At 43.7% G+C, this 23,814-nt stretch overlaps 1 protein-coding gene across 4 annotated transcripts in view; it reads left to right on the top strand.

Moving 5' to 3' along the window:
- The first annotated feature begins 2,479 nt into the window (after positions 1-2,479).
- The window catches only part of LOC144950997 (phosphorylase b kinase regulatory subunit alpha, liver isoform-like), a 65,569-nt gene continuing 44,234 nt past the window's right edge, over positions 2,480-23,814 (top strand). For all 4 annotated transcript variants that reach the window (XM_078881210.1, XM_078881209.1, XM_078881208.1 and 1 more), the window contains exons 1-9: positions 2,480-2,931; positions 6,614-6,772; positions 8,916-8,963; positions 9,587-9,755; positions 11,598-11,680; positions 13,670-13,750; positions 14,634-14,732; positions 19,676-19,822; positions 22,204-22,257. In XM_078881210.1, coding sequence (XP_078737336.1) covers positions 2,854-2,931; positions 6,614-6,772; positions 8,916-8,963; positions 9,587-9,755; positions 11,598-11,680; positions 13,670-13,750; positions 14,634-14,732; positions 19,676-19,822; positions 22,204-22,257 — 918 coding nt within the window. In that variant the 5' untranslated portion in view covers positions 2,480-2,853. The remainder of the gene's footprint in view (positions 2,932-6,613; positions 6,773-8,915; positions 8,964-9,586; positions 9,756-11,597; positions 11,681-13,669; positions 13,751-14,633; positions 14,733-19,675; positions 19,823-22,203; positions 22,258-23,814) is intronic.

Raw genomic sequence — 23,814 nt, 5'->3', positions numbered from 1 at the left:
GGGGTTGGCATTGTCCCCCACTCCTGATGTCGAGGGGAAATGGGCGAGGTTTAGGACGGTGGCTCATGCAGCTGCAATGGCTGCTTTGGGTACATGGTCAAGACCTCCCCAGAGACCCTGGTTGACAGAGGAGGTGTTCAAGCTGGCTGAGAAAAAGCGACAGGCCCACTCTCATCGGCTACAACATCCCACGTTGGAGAATGAGGAGGCTTACCGCAGCCTTCGCTCTGAGGTTCGGAGAGCCGTGAGCCACTGCAAGGATGGGTGGTGGTCGCGGGTTGCTGAGGAGATGGAGTCTGCGTCAATGGCTTGTGATCACAAATCGCTCTTTAATGCCATCAAAAAAGTAACCTGCAGCGCCACACCTATTACCATCATTAGGGGAAAGAAGGTGATCCAATCTCCGACCCCCAGGAACAGGTCTGCAGATTTGCTGATCATTTCTGTGAGGTCCTGGGGGAGGGGACATCCCTCAGCCTGGATAACAACGTGGGACAAAGTAGGGATGACCCTGTTGAGGCTGCGGTGTCTCAAATATTGAAAGAGGGAGTCACCCCCTGCAAGTGGCTGGCTGAGGTGCCATCTGTTGAGGAAGTACTAAAGACAATTCAGAGTCTGAGACCAGGAAAGGCACTGGGCAGAGATGATCTCCCAAGCGAAATGCTGAGGGAGGGTGGCGTTTGTGCACAGACTGCCCTACATGACATCATAACAACAGGCTGGACCACTGGACGGGTTCTGGAGGATTGGAATTATGCCCTGGTGGTCCCTCTCTTTAAGAAGAGGGACCGCACAGACTGTAACAACTACAGGGGCATCTCACTCCCCAGTGTGCCGGGAAAAGTCCTGGCAAGGATTATTCAACATCGCCTTCCTAGGCACGCTGAGGAGAGGCTTGCGGAGCCCCAATGCGGTTTCTGGACAAGGCGGTCCTGCACAGATAAAATTTCCATCTGGTACAGATACAATGTGTAGAGAAGAGAGGGAATGACTGTGGCCGAGAAGACCTGAAACTTCGTGTGGAGCGACAAACCAGGTAGCTTCCACACAGCGTTACGCAACCGATTAAAAGATAATGCCGCTCGACTGATTCGGAGTGAGACCTCTGCTGTTAAACCGCAGGCGGTCATGAGCACACTGCCCAGGTATGGGAAACTCTCCACTCTCTCCACAACGGCCCTATCACCAATTGTGAGTTGTTGGGGTGGAGTGTCCGATGGTACAAAATACCCAGGCAGGTGCTTGGTTTTGGTGGGGCTGATGATAAGTTCCCACCTCTTAGTGGCAAGCGCCAGGTTCAGCAGCAGCGCCTCCAACTCCTCCTCTGAGTGAGCAGCAATTACCAGATCATCGGCATACATAACAGGGTTGAGCAATAGGGCGCCATCCCTTGACCGCACCCAGGCATCGATCAGCCTCCCATTGTATCTGTACCAGATTGAAATTCCTCCGGTACAGCTATTGAAGGCTTCACGAACTACGTAGTCGAAATAGATGTTAAATAATATATTTAGAATAGATTTTCTTGATTTGGAAAGCACACTGTTATGTAATATATTTAATATGGCAAACAAAGACAGAGATGTGTTTGTTTGAAATTGTGAAATAACATTCGACACGTTAATATGACCCTATTAATGTGGAAAAACTCTGCTGCAGTAGTTGCAGTGTTCTGTACACAAGTGTGTTTTCCCCCACTCAATTCCAGATTTCCAAATCGATGTTATCTGTAATAAATGACCATAACAATAATGACAAATAATCTGGTTGTTGAAAAACTCTAAATTATAATGGTTACTCGTTCCGAAAGTCATTCGTGAAACGGTAACCGTTTTCGGTCGAACGTTGGTGCAGTTAATCAATGTACATCAATGACAAGCACTGGCCTGCACGATTATTTTGACACAAATCTGGCTGTTGCCTGATGATGCTGGTTGTAATTACTGGCGAAACGTCATACTCGAATTGTAAATGTTGTGGGTTTACTCTTCAACACACCGGTATGTACTGTACGGGTAAGGAATTAATACTCTGGTTCTTTCGGTAAAGTCACGTAGGTATAAAATAAATCACGACGTTTCGGGCTTGTGTTGCGCCCGATTTATTTTATGAATTCCTGCAGTCACAAAGGCTTCAAATCAAGATTGAGTAAGGAATTGGCACGTTTTGTTGACGTCACACAACTTTACTAATTGTCTTTGTCGCCTGGTGGGGGGTTTAACGACACAATAACATTTTACGCGATCTAACCCAAACACCTCTATTATGGACTATTATTCTGTGATGTGGGCGGTGTTTCTTAAGCTACGGATTTGATGAATTCGCCGATCGGACGACACGATTATCGCGAGGCTCTCAGACCTCACGATATATCGCGACCTCACGGTATATCGCGATATCACGATATATCACGGAACCGCGTCCTCGATTCCGAGCGGCCACGCGGTTGGGTCGAGGCTGGGGTCACGTGCGCTCGCCGCCACGCCCCCTCACGCCCCCCACAGGCCGGAGCGGTTCTCGTTACCGGTGGAGTCGGGTTTCTCTGCCGCTCCCCTCATGCCCTTGTTATTCTTAGACCCGTCTCCACGCACGTCCACATCACGCGCGTCATCCGCTTCTTCCCTTTTAGAACCTCATTACTCCGCTACTGTATGCTGCTGCTGCTGTTTCGCGGATATATTAAAGCCGACGGGAGAAAAACACAAAAAAATATCGTAGGCCCCACTCGCATCCCCGGGTTCGCCTAGCTGCCCAGCCGGCCTCCAGCGCGCCCTTTCGCCCCATCGCCGCCGCCTCTTACCCCCCCCCCCTCTTCACCGTGGCTCGGCAGACGAGGAGGTGTCTGGCTTGATCATGAGGAGCCGGAGCAACTCCGGGGTCCGTCTGGATGGATATGCGCGTCTTGTGCAGCAGACGATCTTGTGTCACCAGGTAATTGACGCGTCTGTGATTATCCGCGTGTTATGTTTTTTTTAGCTTGGTTTACTGTGACTGTGGTTGTCTCCACTAACTGCATATGTACGGCCTTTTTAATAAATATACTGCTGGATGAGGACCCCCCTCCCCTACCCACGCCGTGCAAGACGTCAAGTTTTGTGTCAAGACCACGCAACTTGGTGCGGCGTTGGTGAAGGTGGTGGATCATCGACGTGAGAGCTTAGTACAGTAAAACACACTTAGCTGTTCTCCGCTCTGCTGCCCAACAACAAGACCCGTCATCAGCCGACATCACCTAGTTTACAATACACGGTTGTCGCCCATTCAAGCAATATCCAGGGTCAAATATTTGGCGAGCTGCCGAACTTGGACACATTCCAGCTGATTTGGCCAGAGGCCGTCAACCATTGTGAATTGGCCCAGGCATGTTTATTGAATTCTGCCCCTGTCCGCCCAGGATTTAAACGCGTACACCACGGGTCAGGGACCGGGCAACTTTTAAAAGAAGAAGAGCCACGTCTTTGACCAAAATAGTTCGAGAGTAGCATCAGACGCAGAGCTATCTTGTGCACACGCACGGCAGGTAGGTATACGGCAGATGACAAACAAAGTCTGACTTAAAATAGGTGATGAAATACATTGCCTCTAGTTAGTTCCCCCCCTTAATTATTCTTTAACAATACAATATGACTGTACATTTTGTTTTCGTCAAGAAATTCCACAGTGACCCATTCCGTGCCATATTTAATCGATTATCTCTACGTTAAATTATGTTTAAGATTTAAGGTTTTTTTCCGAATTTCTGCCCGCAAGGGGGCAGCCAAAGCTGTAAGGGGAAACCAAAGAGCCATACGCGGCTCCGGAGCCGAAGTTTGAGGGACCCCTGCTCTAGATAGAGGTGTTCTCTAAAGTGGCACGCATTTGCAGGGCTGCACCTTTACCGCAAGATTCGATCACATTTTATACACTATAAATCCACATCTTATAATGTGTTACTTTCGTCAATCCAACATTAAACAGTGACACACTGGTTGACCTGGGTTCCACAGGTAACACTCGTGCAAAGTGGTATTTGATCCTGTTCTGGCTCCCTATTGTTCAACTTCATAAAATGAGTTACGTCGTGGGGTAAGCACACGTCAACACTGGGAGACGCGGGTATCTGGTCGTCGTGTTGCTCACACAGACAGCCCCGAGTTTTTTCCCCCTCATCTATCTGTGGTTGTATTCGGGGGGGGGGGGGGGGGCTCTTCGATCTCAGTAGTACGTGTGTTTGCATGTGTGTTTTAAGTGCACCTAGCTTGGCGCAAGCGTCGTGGTGACGCCACTACCATTTAGTGGTGAATAGCGGCTGTTGCTATTTGTGCATTCGTTTATACATTTAGTGCTTGTGTAGTTAAGTATACACAGATGGTCACATTTGGCATGTCAATTGCTGGTGTACAGAGTAGGATTTTGAAAGTCAAGTCTTGAGGTCAAATTTTGTTCAAGATAAAATCATCGCCACCAACATTACAGGGAGGTTAACACCGGTTATTTATGTCGATGAGTTTTATGATAAAGCCATAAAAGTGGAGTTTCTTCCACTCTTAGACCATTTTCACACCAACGTGTATTCAAAATCAGGTATAATTTCTATAAGCAGTCGTTTTGTTTTGAAATAGCTTCAATATATTGATCAGGTTCAGAAAACTGAATTTGCACGGAAACTTTGCCACAACAGGACAAATACTGTTGGATATTAAATTATAATGTTATACCTCTGGATGGATCAGGTCACTGAGCATTCCACAGAAGGTGTTTGGCAATTTTAGTGAATCGGCCAAACAAGCACACACGTACTTGAATTTAAGGAAAACTTGGATGAGGTTAGGGAAGAAATATTCGGTAACAGGTGTGCTGCAACCCAATTTAAGAATTAGGAAGCTCACAAGGAGCTATGCATGTGTTTTGTGGCTTTAAGCAAACGTGGGATCCTAATAATTTTCAGTGACAACAGTATTCAAATGCACATATGGTCAGTGTTATAGAATATGTTACGGTTCAACAAAAAAGGGAAACATTGTTAAACTCATAAATAAGAAGAAATATTGTACATTTGCATGTAATACTGTAATAAATATTGTACAGTGACTAAAACATAAAATAAAGTAACACAAAAAATCTCTTATTTTCACTTACCATGCACGAGTCCTGATGGTGGCTTGCTTGTCAGAAGGGGCGTAATGAGTCGCCACAATTACACACACACTGGGGCACTCGGGCACACACACAAAGATCCCTCCTTTAGTCTTAATACACTTTTGGAGCAAGTGCTGTTAGCGAGTACCAATGAAGGCCGGCACAGCACACAAGGGAGTGGGTGGCCAGCACCACGCCAGGCCGCCCTTGACTCCCCAGTGGTGATGTTTACACACTGCACCAGGTACTCATTTGAGGCTGAGTCGACCGAGGGGAGACCCAGGAACCATTCAGCTAATCGTCACTTGTGTTGGTCACGGGAATCGAACTTGAGTCACTGGGTTGGTGCGCAGTGCGCTAATCATTCCACTACCGCTGCCCACAAACACACACATGGGGGTGCAAACACACGCACACAATCACTTTCACACACTCCCACAATCACTTTGACACACACCCCATTTTACACGCACATGTGCACGTGCACACACACAATACACAAAACTAACTCCCAGCGCGAGGCTAACTCATTACATCTTGCGGAGAATCGCTCTGCTGAACAAAATAGTTCCCCGGTTCAGTTTGCAAGTGCGAGTTCGCGTTTTAAGTTGATGTTAAAAAAATTAACCCGTAAAAACAAAGTTTTTCACTATAAATCCTTTATATGCGTGGCGGCTAGAGTCCTCTCGTCCTCTGGCTTGAGATGGCTGCCACCTATGGGTCAGATGATTGTCTGCCACCATTAAGCAATTGGTAATTAAATATTTTAAAAAAATTCCCTAAACAGTGTAAAATTTTGGAAAATAAATTTTCACGAAAATTAATTGTCACACACAACGAGTCTGTGTGCAAAATGTCAGCTCGATTGGATCACGGGAAGTGGGTTAAAAAACGACCGAAAGATTTGCACGGTCGTAAGCAAGCACGCAAGCACGCAAGCAAGCAAGTGAACTTAATATAAAGGATTTAAAAAATATTTAATGGATCTGGTTCGGAAGTGCCGGTGTTCATAAGTATTTGATTTTGCACTTTTATCGCAAATGCAAGTAGGAAGTGGGAATGTGGTATTTGTAGAGGCTCTTTTTTATTTTTAGTTAATATGCATGAGGCAGGCAATTGTTCATGGTTTTTGTTTTTTGTTTGTTGCGGTTGCACCCGATTTAAGAGCCGAATGGCTCACAGGGCTATACCAAATAAATGAAACTGAAAACTGAAAATTGTGAAGATATGAAATACATATTGCATTTTCAAAGCAGGTGTTGTACTCCATACTGTGATAATAACAGATTGTTAGAAGTTTGGGAAGTGGCAACATCTGGCGAATCTTTTGTGAAGCAATGTCATAGCTGCGCAAAGCAGGCTGGGTAGTTTCCACGATGGTGGTCAACAGTGTGTCATGTCCTGTGACATGCGCTTTTGTTCTCGGGCTCCTTGAGAGGGGTTGCATTTTGTAGAGAGTTCCCGGTTAACCCTGTTGACGTTTTCTCCATGACAGAACGCTGTCACAGGGCTGTTGCCCGCCAGCCCAGAGCAGCCGGATGCGTGGGTGCGAGACAATGTGTACTGCATCCTGGCAGTGTGGGGGCTCGGCATGGCGTACCGCAAGAACGCCGACCGAGATGAGGACAAGGCCAAGGCCTATGAGCTGGAGCAGGTGAGCCTTCGAGCGGCCAGTGTTATGACGACCTGGGATGGAGGTGGTGGGCCAAGCCATCGCAGTTTAAGAAATTCTGTGATGATTCAATGCTGTTCCAAATGCTGTTGCTAAGTTTAGGATATCCTACCCAAACGTGAAACCGTATCGCGCCATGTGCGTCACATTAACATCTGTACTAACTCAGTGCTGAAAGAGCTCTCAGATTTCCTCCTTAGAAATTATGAATATAACAGTTGTTTATGTTTTGAATGTGACCATTTAATAGATTAGATCATAATTATGTTTTTCAGATCTTAATAATGCCAAAATCTAGTTTGAAGTAAACTTAATTCATCCTTTATATTGCACGTACTCTGTTTTTGCCTTGTACTTCTAGCCTTGTTATTCTGTTTTGCTTGTTATGTCTTGCTTGCTGGTTCATCCCACATCAATGCAACCAACGTCCAGGGAGATTTCAACATCAATAATTAGATTTTGGTTATATTTTGTGTCGTGGAAGATAGATATAAGGTATGAAACCAGGCCAAGTCTTTCAGTTCAGAGATTCATTTATACTGATATATATCCCCTTTAGGGAGAGGGGGGTCTGCAACCTTGAAATATGTTGGTTTGAAATAATTTTGAGGATCCAAGATGTAACGTTCTTAACCGACCTTACTGGACATCTGTGAAAAAGAGCTTAATAGCTCATCGGATTCCTCCAGTATAAATAAATATTCAGATTCTGATTTGTAATGACAGCACCTCAATAAATACTTTTGTACAAAAAGTTATCTCTTCTTTAGATATCTTGTAAATAAGTACGTAACTACTCTTTCCCTGTCGATTCTAAGATCCCAGAGTATCCCTGATTATAATTGCAAATTATCTGAATTCTGTTGTGTAATCCAAACAAATTAATATACTTTATCTTATTATTTGGGTCTTTCGGTAAAGCCACGTAGATAGATGAATTCCTGCAGTCACGAAAGCTTTAAGTCAATACTTTATCTTGGTCATATAAAGTCATACCTTGCCCAACGCTGTTTTATCGAACGGTTAACTTAATTTATTGACGTACGTTTTCCAGAACACGGGGGTGATATTTCGACTATACGCAGTTTGACCCTGCTAAGAATGTCCGCATAGAAATGTAGTGCTCGGTCCGCTTGTACGTATGTATGTTGGACTTATTTTGCACCGATGTAGCTAACTGTGTTTGTAGATTCTGCGGATGAATATCTCGTCGCCATCTTCCCTCCCCAATACTCATGCGGTCTCACCTTTTAATCATGGCCCCTAAGCGTAAGTTGAGCGGTGGTGATTTGAGTTAGAAAACACACAGAAAAGTCAGAACTTTAGTGCAAAAGTTCAGTTGCTAGATAGGCTTGCGAGAGGTGAGAATTCTGCATTCGTTGGAAGGGACCGTGGTATGAATTGAATTGACTGAGAACTATTTATTTACCAGAAATATGTTTTTTGTATGACATTGTAACACACTCCACATGCTCATGCACAACGTAAATGTTCACACATTGCCGCAGGCTTTTAGCCATCCACTCGTTGAGGACGTCAGTCATATGGACACCTTGATGGCGTATCATTAACGTTCAAGTGACCGTGATATACCTAGACAGACCACACCCATTACACCAAACTTGGGCGTTGGTTGGTTCATGAAGATATGGATGAATGGGGAGTACGGTTCGGAGATTCGGTGTTAGGGGCAAGCATCGGGTTGGCAATTTAGTGTTAGGGACGAGCGTTGGCCGTGATTGCCCGGTGCGTGAAGGGTAATGGAGACGGGGCATTTGTATTGAGGTAAAATTTAAAAATAAAGAGTGCACACACATACACACACAAGAAAGGGTGACTCGGCATCCTTGATTACAATAACAAGGGGGGACATTGTGTAGAAATAATTAAAAACGAGGGAGGGGGTGATCATTTCCAACCCAGGAATATAAACCTATTTTTCCCGTAAGGTTGATTATTTGTCGAACACGGTTTCGGCCAACACGGAATTTTCCAGAAACGTAATCGCTGCGTTCCGCGAGGTGTTACTGTACTCAAAGTGGATCCAGTCAACACTTCATGTTTTGTTTGCATAGAGACTGACAGGCACTTACAAGTGTGCATTGTCTGTTTATGTGTTTGGCAGAGTGTGGTGAAGCTTATGCGAGGGCTGCTACAGTGCATGATGAGACAGGTAAGCCTGCAATTGATCTTCTCAATATACATTCTAAGTGGTGTGTCCTTCATTCAACCAGGTGAGAACCAATTGAGATGTATTATTGTTTTGACTACTGGTAGGCTCTGTGAAATTATGAAATAAACATCCAGATGAAGTAGGATTATTTATGCGATAGAATTATATTATTTGAATTTACTGGTTTCTTTGGTTTCGACGTGAATGTGTAATATGAAACTGCGGGCCATATCCGGCTTAGGAGCCATAGGTTCCCCAGCCCATAGCTATAGGATCTAGCAGAAACTAAGGCACGACGGAGAAATATGGTGCCATCAACAGCACAGCCCATGGTGTTACCGCGTTAAACTGACCTTGACACCACACCTATACTTCGAATGTTTTCCCTCTGGACAGCCTTCTCTAAATAGGGCACGTGTGAACCTTGACAGCAACGCTGCACACATTCCAGCTTTTGAGTAAGCTCTAAGGTCAAGATCAAAATGTCATCACGGCCAAAGCCGCTGATACCACCACCTACACCTCGCCAACGCTGTCTACTCTCTTCCACATCCTGCAGCTGCCGCACAGTTGCCACGCGAGTAAACTGAGAACATGGATTTTACTCGCTCTTCATTTGACAGGTGGACAAGGTGGAGAAGTTCAAGGTGACCCAGAGCGCCACGGACTGCCTGCACGCCAAGTACAACACGGCCACGTGCAGCACGGTGGTTGGGGATGACCAGTGGGGTCACCTGCAGGTGGACGCCACCTCCCTCTACCTGCTCATCCTCGCTCAGATGACTGCTTCAGGTCCGGGACGGTGTTGGGTTTACACTGCCATGTGCTATATTTATAAAAACTATTTTTAAACTTTTTATTTTTATTTTACGAGGTAAGGCCCACTGAGCTATGTAGCTCTTTTTGAGAAGAGACCTGGCCACAAATGATAGCTCAACGAAGTGGCTTATCACATGGAAATTTATAGCAGCCAAATGCTCTAAAGCATGTTTATAAATGTGGAGGGAAAATCCGGAGGTCTCGGAGAAAAATGCACATGACCACGGGGAGAACAAGCAAATTCCAAATATCCAGGTGCCAGGGTCAGGATTAAACCCACGACGTGTATACCAAGCGAGGTAGTTAACATCTTGCCACTGTGGCACCCCGATAAGAGTGTTGGGCATGCTGTTTCCATGGAAGGGATGTCGCATGGAACCCTTCCTGCTTGTGCGTGTCTGCGTGTGGGGAGAGCTGGCGTAGTGCTTAACGCACCTGTGCTAGGAATCTGGCGAACTAAGCTCGATTCCCTGCCTCGAGGAAACATCATTGGTGAATTCTTTGGTTCTTTTCGGTTAAGTCACGTCTAAAAATAAAATAATAAATTAAAATAAAATAACATATTACGACGTTTCGATTGCAAAAAATTAAAATAAAATAACATATTACGACGTTTCGATTGCAATCGAAACGTCGTAATATGTTATTTTATTTTAATTTATTATTTTATTTTTAGACGTGACTTAACCGAAAAGAACCAAAGAATAATTCCTGCAGTCACGAAAGCTCCTAAATTAAGATCATTGGTGAATATCTGATCTGGTCCTTGGTCACGCCTAGGTCAACTTAGCCTTAAATGAGTACCTTGTGAAGTGCGTGTATACATAAACACTTCTGGTGTGATGTGCCAGCCTTAATAGGTGCTCACAAATAGTACTTTATTTTTCATTGTGTGCATGTGCATGCGCGAGTACTGGGTGTTACAGACAATTGCGATGCCTGATTGCAAAATTATCAGATAGCCATGCAACATCAGGGTGGAGTGATGGCACAGTGGTTCGCGCATCGCTATGAACCCAGGGACCAGAGTTTGATTCCCAGGCACTACTAACATCACTGGTGAGTGATATCTGAACCAGGGCACTCCCTTCACCAACCCGCACTAATGTGCGGGTTGGGGAGGCCTTCATCCAGCAGTGGATTGATAGAGCTGTACATCACGTTGATAGATTGGTATTGCAACCCTGTATTGCTGGTATTGGCCCATTGCCATGTTCAGTTCTTAACCACTTATGTCACCAGTGGTAACTGGAGTCTGAGCTCAGCCTGGTCTTCTGCTAATATCACTTGACCTTGAATTATGTACTTTCTGCTAAGTTGTAAAAACCATGGCAAAAAAATAGAGGCAGTTGGTAATTATGAATTCCATCACCATCACAGGTTGAACATTGCAGCTTGCCTTGGAAGATTGTGTTCGTGTCTTTGGCTTCAAACCTCTTTAAAGTATAATTGATTTCGCACCTCCGATTAGCACAGTTGGCTATGCATGGTGTGAAAGAAGTTCAACATACATAAAATGCAGTTTAATCTGTTCAACTGGGTTAGAAGTCAAGAGACTAGCATAGTATAATTGCAACAGTGACCCAGGTCACCAAAATGACAAAGGCAAAAAAATAAAATAATACAGCAATGAAGCAAATATAAATCAGGAAAAAAACAACTGCTTAAACTTTTTCACTTTTCTGGCTATGTATTCAATAGCTAAAGCCTATGAAATATGCTCATCAAATACCTCCCCACTTTGAGATTTTTGAATGATTAATACTGCAGTCTAAATTCTCATAATTCTCCGTTTGTTGTGTTCGTGCTTTGCAGGACTGAGAATTATTTTCACACTGGATGAAGTGGCCTTCATACAGAACCTGGTGTTTTACATTGAGGCAGCATACAAAGTGGCGGTGAGTGTCTTATGCAGTCATCTTTTAAAAGCTTAAGATTAAATGCAACAATATACATCAGTTCCTTGAGCAGCTGAGTCGACTCGATTTTGGCCTCTTTTCTCGCAGAACTTGAATTCATGAACAAGTCAAGTTGGTTAAAAAAAAAAATTAACCCGTAAAAACAAAGTTTTTGACTATAAATCCTTTATATGCGTGGCGGCTAGAGTCCTCTCGTCCTCTGGCTTGAGATGGCTGCCACCTATGGGTCAGATGATTGCCTGGCACCATTAAGCAATTGGTAATTAAATATAAAAAAAAAGTCCTAAAAAGTGTAACATTTTGGAAACAAATTTTCACGAAAATTAATTGTCACGCACAACGAGTCTGTGTGGAAAATGTCAGCTCGATTGGATCACGGGAAGTGGGTTAAAAAACGACCGAAAGATTTGCACGGTCGTAAGCGCGCAAGAAAGCAAGTGAACTTAATATAAAGGATTTAAGAAGTGGCATTTCCATTTTTTTTCCAAATGTATCCTAGTCATCACGTGAGTTAGGAAAGTCAGTACCGAGGATGTCTAATTATATACGTTCTGTATGTCCATTACATATTCTGACATAGGGAATTCATGCCAACCCAATAAACAAAATCGTCCCTGAGAATTTGGGCTCCAGCCCAAATTGGAAGCCAACTCGATATGTCTAAAACACATGGATACAGCAGAAAGTACAAGGTTGGAGGCTGAGGGCAAGTGCAGGAAAATTAATTGTTGTACAGAAATCTCTCCGTTTAACGCGGTAGATGCGTTCCTGAAAAGTGCCGCATTAAGCGAAGAATGACTGTTCTCAATCCCATTTGTGAGATGAAATGGGCATGTAGTCATCACATGGCAGGCCAATTAACTGAGATGAGGGTACGCTGCATATACTGTATCATTCCGTGTGCTGTATCACCTTACTGCTCAACCACACAGCACAGGAAAGTAGTTCGACGTCGACCGCTCAGAAACTGCTTTTTAATTGGCGTGTTCCACCTTGTGCGAAAAGTGTTCCCAAATAGAAGAACCATATTGTTGCAAAAATGTGTTGTGTTAACACACGTTAAGCGAGGACTTACCATACTGCACTTCTATGCCACTGTGTCTCTGCTCCTTGCCTTCAATATTCACATGGACCAGCGGTGGTGAAGCATGGTAAAAAAAAACTGCTATTCATGCGGCGTTTAGAACGTCCCCCATCAAATGGGCTGTACTTGTGCATTTCATAGTGTTCGTTGAAGGATTTTAGGAATTTCTTCACGTGACCATGAACAGTCAATCAGGATTGCTGTCTGGCAACATATGACAGATGTATTCTAAACCTCAAACTTAAAACCGCAAGCTTCAAGAATTTGAAAGGGAACCATAAGAGCAGCGTCACACAGTAGGAAGACATGCTTCTAAAAATGAATGTCCTAATTTATTGATTACTTTAAGGGTGATGCTGAATGTACAAATCAAGTACTAGTGTCTACTGTAATGGCTGTTATGATTATAAAATGAATACTTCTTAATCTCTTTTTTTACCATATTGCTCCTGTAAGGTCATTGGTTCAGATCTCCTTCTTGGTTCTTTCAGTAAAGTCACGTAGAAGGGAAATAATAAAATAATAAAAATGAAACAATACAATAAAATTCTCACGACGTTTCGGCCACAACACACAGCGCTCCATTTGAGCACTGTCTTTCCGACAGCTCTGTTTCTTCACCTGAGGACGGCTGCTTGTGTTGTGGCCGAAACGTCGTGAGAATTTTAGTTTGATTATGTTTTATTATTATTTTATTATTTCCCTTCTACGTGACTTTACCGAAAGAACCAAGAAGATGAATCCCTGCAGTCACGAAAGCTTTAAATCGAAATTTGGTTCAGATCTATTCTACACTTTATACTTCATGTGGTGCTCCGTGGCTTTGCAAGAAGAGGAATTCTCAGTGGTGTTGATGCACTAATGCTGCACTTCTCCTTCTTAAGGATTATGGGATGTGGGAGAGAGGTGACAAGACCAACCAAGGCATCCCTGAGCTCAATGCCAGCTCCATTGGCACTGCCAAGGTTTGTGCAACAAAGCGTTCAACTACAGTAAAACCTTGGATTGCGAGTAACTTGGTCTGCGAGTGTTTTTCAAGACGAGCAAAAATTTTAAGTAAATTTTAATTTGATAAACGAGCGAGGTCTTGCAATACGAGTAGTACGTATACGCTTTATTTGCCGAGCGTCACGTGATCACAACTGATATACGAGTGCTTTGATCTTCGAGTGCTTTGGATTACAAACACGTTTCCGGAACGAATTATGCTCGCAATCCAAGGTTTTACTGTACTTGGTTTTAACTTTCTGTAGCCTGACACTGTTTTGTTGACTTGCGCAAATATTTCACAGGGGCACTGGATGTGACATGGTCGAGCAGTAGTGCGTTTGTCGATTTTCGCAGAGGTTTGTGATTGAAGCCCAGTAGTTCCCCCCTCCCTCCCTGGTTAATGCTACAGGTGTATTAACAATATTTACTATGTGCCAAATGCTTTACAGTGGATGTGGAAATAGCCCATGACCTTGTTGGTTAAAGGCCATTTGTGCCGGCGTCATGGTCCAAATGGGGCATTTTGTTAAACTGCATAGCAGCGTCGCCCCTGCGAGCAGACTTCACCCATCTGTGAAACATAGTGACTTCACCGTAGCTATTGTGTATAAGGCACAAATACTAAATGCACTATATTGTTCTTTAAGATTCATGACCATGACGATGCAAACAAATGTTTTACTAAATATAAGCATTGTTAATGGATGCTTTCAGTCAGTGACACCATATTGCATGGGCAAAGACACAAGCCACACTTTTTTTTCTCCGTCGTCTCATCAGTGTTGCACTCCAGTCTCGTGGATTAAACGTCACCTTAGTGTTTCGAAGCAGCCCAACTCTGCCCTCTTTCTCTCGCAGGCTGCGCTGGAGGCCATCGACGAGTTGGATCTGTTTGGAGCACATGGGGGCCCCAAGTCCATCATCCATGTGCTTCCTGACGAAGTCCAGCACTGCCAGGTAAAGGCCCTAAACAATCGGAATGATTTTCCTTTGCATCTGTCAACGCTTTCGTGTCCAGAACTTGTGGTAAAGCGCTAGCTAGACGGCTGTGTGAGAAAGCTGATGAGTGACCTTTTGATCAGTTTGCTTCTGTGTCTCCACACGTTTTGAACGTTGTCCCATATTTTATAAGGAGTGCTCTTTGGCCAATAGCTGCTAATCATTGAGAAATGCTTTTTGTGATTAGTTTATTTTGTAAAGCGCTAGCTAGACGGCTGCGTGAGAAAGCTGATGAGCGAGTGACTTTTTGATCAGTTTGCTTCTGTGTCTCCACACGTTTTGAACGTTGTCCCATATTTTATAATGAGTGCTCTTTGGCCAATAGTTGCTAATCATTGAGAACTGCTTTTTGTGTTTAGTTTGTTGCCTGTATCCTTCACCTCCGATTAACATGGTTGGTTACGTACGGTGCAAAAGAAGTTCAACATACATATATGATCCATCGGCATTTGCTTCATGAGCCTGACTGCTGATGGGACAGCCTATTTGGATATCAAATAGTGGAGGCACAAAACGGGGTTCTGGCTTCGCTTTTGATGAATGGAATAACTGCTAAATTATTTTACTCAGAGTTCAGTTATATTACTACTACTGCAGCTGCTTGGTAATTTTTTACAACCTTAGCATTAAGCTAAGCACATTATCAGCTTTTTTAAATATTGCATGAATGTAAATGAATAGATGTGTTGTCATATATCTATTAATCAATTTATTTTAATGATGAAGCTCACATTTTACATGTGTCACATTGCATGTGTAAGAGTCAATGATTTTGTATTCATATACCTTGTGATCTCTAAAACCACTGGAGGTTGCTATATTTTCCTCTGTGTAAATAAACAATGATATCTAAATGTTCCCCTAATCGTGACCCTGAATGGGAAGGAGCTGAGCGATTCCGAACATTGTTCATGTGCAGCTCTTTTTTAATCCACTGGTGGATGAGGGCCTCCCCATACCATGTCGGTTACGGGGGTTATATCACTATACTTCGCCACGATGGTCAGTGTGGGTTGGTGAAAGCGTATAAGCACAGCACAACAATTAATTGGCTGCATTGTCCTCTCCTGCCTCTCTCCGAGCCTGCAGCAGCTATATGCCTCTGACAGGAGTTTTACAACTCCTTGAGGCTTCTATTGATAAATTAAAGTTTATTATTGTTTACAATTCTGAGTAGGTATTCGATGAATTGTACAGATTCAGTCAGGGTCGTGATTAAATTCAGGAATTGATATTTTTTGTCACTTTTTTTCTTTCTCATTTGTATTCGTTTTAGCATCTCGTTTGTACAGTTTGGTTCACTTTTTACCAGTATGTAGTTTTCACGTATCTTATGCATTTGATTTACAAAAGTCATAAATAATGTATTCTTTTATGGACAGGACAATTTTATCCTTGTATTGTGAGCGTAAGAATCTATTTTAATTAGCAAATATGCCTAGCCATTAGGCATATAGAGCACAAGACATGCATAGAAGCAGGTGACCTTATACAGCTTGACAGGGATATATGAGAACCGAAAATATGAGAGCGGTTGAAGTTCGCTTTTGAGAAGACAAAAATAATATGGAATTCGAAGGCCTAAGGAGATGCCACCTGTATATGATAGGAGGAACAGAGGGAGGCCGTGTTTGACTTGGAAGGATGCAATGGAATGAGATGTGAGGGCAGCGGACGCCACGGGATGAGAGGCGCCGAATAGGAGTACGTGCAGAGGAGAGATCTGAGCAGCCGATCCGATGCAGTTGTGGGACTTCTGGCTTAGACGGAGGAGAAGTTGAAGTGCGCTGCCAATGTGGTTGTCTATTAGGCAGGGTACTTGACGATGCTCCTGGGCCTCGAGGCATTCGTCTGGGTCACGTCAATACCACCACCAGGAATAACTTGCGCCAAAAATAAACGTCGACCGGAGGAGGGTGGCTTCTTAGAAAAGTGTGGCACGTTACTAAATGTAACGTCACTCGGCAAGCGTGCGGTCAGGAGATACGAGTACAGTGAATTCATCTCTGTCTCAGGCTTGTCCGATTTGAATTAGTTGTGATGTTGGACAAGCGACAGATTGTTTTCTCCTGAAACCCTGTGCTTGGTGTCACCGTTCTTTTATAAAATCGCCTTGCAAAGTTCCTTGAAAACTGGGGTTTTGTGAATTGCTGTACCAGCTATAGGTCCTATTGGTATATCAAATTGAGAAGGGCCATTTCCGGATATATGACACCTATTTCTATTTTTTCCCATTTTTATTTTCAAGGCAGTGTCATTGACGAATATGCTGAGTTTTCCTTCGCTATCATGCGTTAAGGTTGCGTTTTTCAATGTTTTATATTTAGTTCTTTTTGGCATGTAGAACATGCAAAGTCAAGGTGTCCCCCATGCTTGAACAAGTGGTTTGGAAGTGTAGAACCTTTTCAGTCTTGAGTGAATTTTGTAATGGTCTTGTTTATTTAATAGGGATGAGAACTTCCCATCATCATGAGACTTTCATTTGTAAAGTCTCAATTTATGAGGATCAACATTCAGTAGTTGTTTTTCCAATGCTTTCTACTCCTTCGGCCACCAGAAATGCACTTGTCGCGCTTAGCCACCCGGGCATGCTAGGTTTAATACAAAATTACAAAAATGTTCAAAACATTTAAAATAATAACATTTAAAAAAATAGTGCGCAATTATGAAAAAATAAGAATAGGTTTTATTCTTTCTGGAAATGAAACGTGTTAAAATGTTCAAACACCAAATAGAAACCTTTTTGCAAGTGATCATGTCGACAGTAACCACACGTACTTGTGGTGAACATGCAAACAAACGTGCTCTGATAATAGATGCATTATCTTTTAAACTGATTGATCTACAGTGGAGACAACCTTCTTTAGGATGTAGCCTCACCAGTGTCAGACCAGAGAATGGCAAAAGGCTAGCAGTACAACGACAATGCACTATCAGAGCATTTATAGCTTGGGGTGAGCAGCTACAAAATGGGACCTTTATGGCAGTATTTTTTTTTTGTGCGCAATTGTTAACAGCTACTCGGCACGGGAATGGGGGAGAATAGCACTCGCAAAGCCAGTGGAGAAATTACATAACCCTACCCCCGCGTTTGCATGGCTAGTTCACCACATGCCGGACCTTGGCCCATGCCAATTTGGTGCCAGACTGCGCTCAGCTGTGTCCGCAGAAACCACGTGGCCTTATTCCTTTCTGTGCCTCTGTCCCTCCGCCTAGGGGGACCCAGTGTTGTATCACGTGAGGTTACACAATGGTGAACCAACCTCCAACTAGCCAGGAATGTTTGGTAAGGTGGTGTGGTGGAAGGAGGGAATGGATGTTAAAAAAACAACAACTTTGTGTTGGACGCATGGGAATGTGAGCTTAGGTAAATATTTTATATGTAGAAATCGTTACATACGTTTTTAAGCTACTGGTAAACTCTGCTTCTTTTCTTCTTTATGTTTTTGCTATAATCTTGACTTGTCATTCTTAAAAACACCTGGTTTGGGTGGAGAGAAGCTTTTTTTATGTCTTTGTGCTCATTATCACTCACTCATGAGATGTTTTTTTTCCACATGAGCATGCGAATGGTCTCATTTTTAATAAAATTGTTGCCTTACCTCCTTAGCGCCAATGAGCAAGAGACTCCAAACTCTAGCCTTGATGGCAGCATTTATTTTGAAGTGCCCTTGTGACCTTAGGTCGCATGTCAGAACTGACACTATTCTGTAGAATCTTATGTACAGCAGTTATCAGGAGCAGGGGCATCTTACTTAATATTTATTTTTACTTTTGGCCCAGTTTTATCCCCGATGTGCTAACAGCGTCATGGCATGAGAATAACTTATTCGGAACTCTCGCAGATCAGTGAATCTGCTCCGTGCTAGATAACAATCTGCTGAGGAAGATTTAATGGAATAGATTACCTCATATCCACGCCAGGGCCAGATTCCCCCCACTTTTGCCCTGCTACAAGGACAAATGATGGTCACATTATGGTTGACTCGATGTTTTATATTCAGTGCAGACATCGGTTGCCGGACTGAGACCATCAGCTTGCCACACTTGATGAAGGACCCACGTTAATCACGGGCAGCTGCCTGGTTTGAATCCCAGGACCTGAGTGGTGCCAGATCAGCGCTGCAACCTCTGAGTCACTGTGCCACCTCTGAGGAATGGGAATCCTAATATTTTACAACTGCAGGCCTCTTCCTGCCCATTGATTGGACACTGGTGTGTGTTCACTTACAAATTGATCAAACGTCAATTTGTTAGTGAACACATACCGTACCTCCGATTAGCACGGTTGGCTGTGTATGGTGAGAAAGAAGTTCAACATACGTGCATACATGCAAACAAACCTCGTATATACGAAATATTATCTCTGTTCTGAAAAACGTACCTCAATAAATAAACCGTGTATAGCTTAAACACAAGTTTGGTAAAGCAGCATTTGTCAAGGTATGACTGTACATCAAATATCTGGGGGTATCAATCTCGAGATACCCAATTAATTCACTGACTGCCAATCTACTCTGCCACATTTATAGGCTACTTGATTATCTCAGCATCTCAAAGCACCTTGCATCACAGCTCATCTCAACCATTCCATTGCCCTACGGCAGCCTATCCTAGGGGATACCCAGTGGCAACCTCCCCTGTGAGTCACAAGGTTTATGCAGCATTGGCCTGCTTGTTTGAATACTGTATTCTCTGGATTATAAGACGCACTTCTTTACTCAGTATTTTAAAGCAAAAGTCGGGGGTGTGTCTTATATGGGAAAATTGTGTGTGTGTGTGTGACCAATTTGTATCTGGCCACACACACACACAATTATGTCAGTGTATGATGCAATTTTTCCCCTTCGCTGGCTCAATGATCCGTGTGTTTTGTTGCGGGCGGTGTTGTGACGGAGCAGTCGATCCTGCACTCCATGCTGCCACGGGCATCCACGTCCAAAGAAATCGATGCGGGGCTGCTTTCCATCATCTCCTACCCCGCGTTCGCCGTCGAGGACATAGACCTTGTGATGATCACCAAGGATGAGATCACCTCCAAGTTGCAGGTGTGTACGCCTGGGTGAGAGTGCCGAATATCCGGACAGGTTCTGGGCCTCCCATAGGTTGACTGGGTCTTAAATAAGTACCTGGTGCAGTGGGTACAACACCAACACGAGGGATAGAAAGGTGGCCGGGCACGGTTCTCACTCGGAGCACTTGCTCCAGGGGTGGGGAACCTCTCCTTATTGAGGACCGAATGTCTTTAAAATGCCTTTGGTGGGCGACATTTATAACAGACACCTCACTTAGCTGTGTTACTGCACCTCAGATTAGCACGGTTGGCTACGTAAGGTGCAAAAGAAGTTCAACTTGATACTGCAAGAGGCCAGCTGAAGCTCTACGTCTCAAGTTGGAAGCTCTACGTCTTACGAGGCAAACAAGTGGTCGCGAACCCAAGTGAGGCCCGACCCTTCGTAGCAGTAACTCCTCTGTATAGAGTAGTTAGCTGGGTGGTCACCACCCTAGGCTGTATCTGGTGAAGGGGCAGTTATCCTTTTGTGTTGCGTGTTACAAATAAAAGTGTTGCCTCTAAAAAGGAACAACGTCTGCAACTCAGTTGGACTCACTACACCTGTATAATTGAATGATAATAACAATACAGGGTGATCCATTTATAGACAACCCAATGATTTATGATGATCCTCATCTTGCGCTTCATTGAATGATGAGGGAAACGTCAGACTGGCTACTTCCTTCTCCCACACCTCCGAGAAGCGCGGTTGGCGACGTACGGTGGTAAAGAAGTTCAACATACATACGTGCAAAAAATCTAAACCTATTGATGCTATTTTGGAGCGTTGAAATGAAATACTGTTTTCTCCATAATTTATCACTATTATATTTCGGGTGGTATCCATAACAACAAACTAAAATTATTCATGCACCTATAATGTAACAAATAACTCTGAGCACAGAATTACTTACGAAGACTGCGAAGGGGAAGGAGAGAAAGGAAGCACCCACTCGCTCACCAACCCAACCGCTCACCCACTCACTCGCACATCCACCTACCCACTCACAAAGATCCCCCGTATAGCCTTAACAGACTGTAGGGGCAAGTGCTGTTCGCGAGCACCTCTGAAGGCTGGCACAGCGCGTGAGTTGGTGGCTCGCCAGCACCAAGCCTGATGGTCTTTGTCTCCCTCATGGGGTTGTTTTTCACAACCCACCAGGCACTCATTGGAGGCTGAGTCGACCTCACACAGCCACGCGCCATCTCGCCCAACAACAACAATAACAACAACCGCCTTTCGCCACTAAGTGGTGGTGATGTCACCATGGCGGTTGTGCCATGCTAGGTACACTTTGAGGCCAAGTGAAGTTTCGAAGGGTGACTTGGAAGAGCTCACGGCACAGACACAGGTGGTATGTGTTGATTGATTGAGATGACGGCAGATGCACCACCTGTGCTCTCCACTGTGCCAACTTGCTACGTTTCACCCTATCGGTGCTCTGCTTGTGGTTGTGAGCGTTGCTCCTCCACCCCACTTGCTCAAACACTCACTTACCCACCCACCCACTCACCGACCCACTCACCCATTCAGAGAAAGGTAATTATAGTAGAGTTTAAGGCTCGCTTGAATACTAATGTTTTGAGGAGATACTTGCAAGCAGAGAGAGAAGGAATCAAGCAGAGAGTTGGGGTGTTTTCGCTAACAGTTTACAGTAGAACCCCTCTTAACAAGCACCCCTGTTAACGACTAATCGCTTAACGCCAGGCCTCCATAGAGCCCAATGTGTTCGCTTACCGACCATTCCCCTGTTAACGACATGCTGTTGTTGGTACAGTAAATATTAATTAATGCATTGATTAACCATGTTTATTTTAATAGTATGCGTTTATAATGTTGTTGGCATATTTATGTATTCATATCTATTGCTTAAATTTTTTACAGTACGTTTTTGGGGTAAAAAAAACTTTCAATGCTATGGGAACGAATTAAACTAACATGTATTTACTATATTTGCTTAATGACCAAATCACTTAAAGACTGGTTTTCAGGTAGCCAATTACCATTGTTAAGAGGGGTTCTACTGCATTGTAATCGAATCATAATTTAATAATTGAATCATTTCTGTGAAATAACATTGACCCTGGTCTCTAATGCAGTGTTTCTTAACCTGGGGTGCACACCCCCTGGGGGTGCAAGATGTCCTTTCTGGGGTTGCCAAACATGCCAGATTTATTTTAGAAGGTAAATCATCGAAATACAAATTAAGCATGGGAACGCAAGTACAATGACTTTGTTTTATCAAACCTATATGTATTAACATTTTTTTTTCACGATTGACACCCAAAGGGGTGCAAGGCTGCAGTAAAGGTTAAGAACCACTGGTGTAAATTAATGGTTGGTGCCGCCCCTCTTCTCTCCGTTACTCCCTTCAGGGCCGCTATGGTTGTTGTCGCTTCCTCAGAGACGGACACAAAACCCCGCGAGAGGTGAGCTCACAAAATATACGTCTCTGGCTTGGACGTGACTGCGGGTGATAATTGTGCCTATTGGTAAACTAGTGGGAAGTACCCAGCATTTTCCGGGCGAAAAAGACACACACATCGACTTACACACACACACACACAGACATCGACCCACACACCCAAACACATCGACCCACACACCCAAACACATCGACTTGCACACACACACACACGGACTCAAACACGCACAGTGACTTACACACACACATTGACTTACACACATTGACTTGCACACACACACATTGACTTACACACACACACATTGACTTACACACACACACATGGACTTACACACACACATGGACTTACACACACACACACACATGGACTTACACACACACATATGGACTTACACACACACACATGGACTTACACACACACATGGACTTACACACACACATGGACTCAGACACACACACATCAGACTCACACATCGACTTACACACACACATACATGGACTCACACACACACATACATGGACTCACACACACATGGACAAAAAAACGCACACATCGACTTACACATGCACAAATCCACTTTCACATGCACGTCGACTTACACACACACTTATGGACTTACACACACAAACAAATGGACTTACACACACACATGGAGCCACGCACACACAGCAACTCACACACACACATCAACTCACACACACATAGCGGCTAACACACACATCGACTTCCGCACACACACATCATCCTACAGACACATCGAATCACACACACAACTCGCACACGCATCGACTCACACACACACACACATCGACTTGGACACACACATCGACTTAGACACACACACATCGAACCCCACGGTTTGCGAGCCAAATCTTTCGCAAGTTTATGTCGACAGACAGATGGACAGACAGACAGACAAAAAATGCCTTTTATAGGTAAGACGATGAGGCACGAATGATAAATGTTGAATCACGAATGGAAATTGAATGATAAATACAGAGTGATAATGACTTTTAAGGTGTGATTGCTGAATACCGTTTGTTTGATAATGTCCCAATCTGGAATGATGGTTACCAAGTACATGTACTTGCAATGTTTTTTCGATTTTATGACCAATAATAAAAATCTAGACACACAACTTCGGGTCGAGACACGAAATTTGCATGATCTGAAAAGAAAAATACTTTGTTATTCTACTAAAATATGATGTCACTTGAAGTGACATCGCCCGTCACGTTTGCTTTCCTCAATAAGTGGTCACATGGCATTTTGTGATGCCATTTAAGAAGATGTGTTAAATGTTAACATAATCCAGAAGTATAAAATTGTCCTTAAAAATCCCAAACTCCAAATGTTTTAAATGTGGAACCCACTTCTAATGTGTACATGTGCAGCTCTTGGGAAATCTACTGCTGGATGATCGAGTCCCCACACCATGTGGGCCATGTGGGTTATTTGATTATACTTCACCACGCTGGTCAGTGTGCATTGGTAAAGGTGGGTGGGTAGAAGAATAGAAGCACTACAACAATTGAATTTTGTTGCACTGATGTCTGCCGC

Source organism: Lampetra fluviatilis, chromosome 60 (assembly GCF_964198595.1).
Source record: "Lampetra fluviatilis chromosome 60, kcLamFluv1.1, whole genome shotgun sequence".
Lineage (NCBI taxonomy): Eukaryota > Metazoa > Chordata > Hyperoartia > Petromyzontiformes > Petromyzontidae > Lampetra > Lampetra fluviatilis.
Note: the sequence above shows the minus strand (reverse complement) of the source record. Positions and strands in the feature narration are given on the sequence as shown.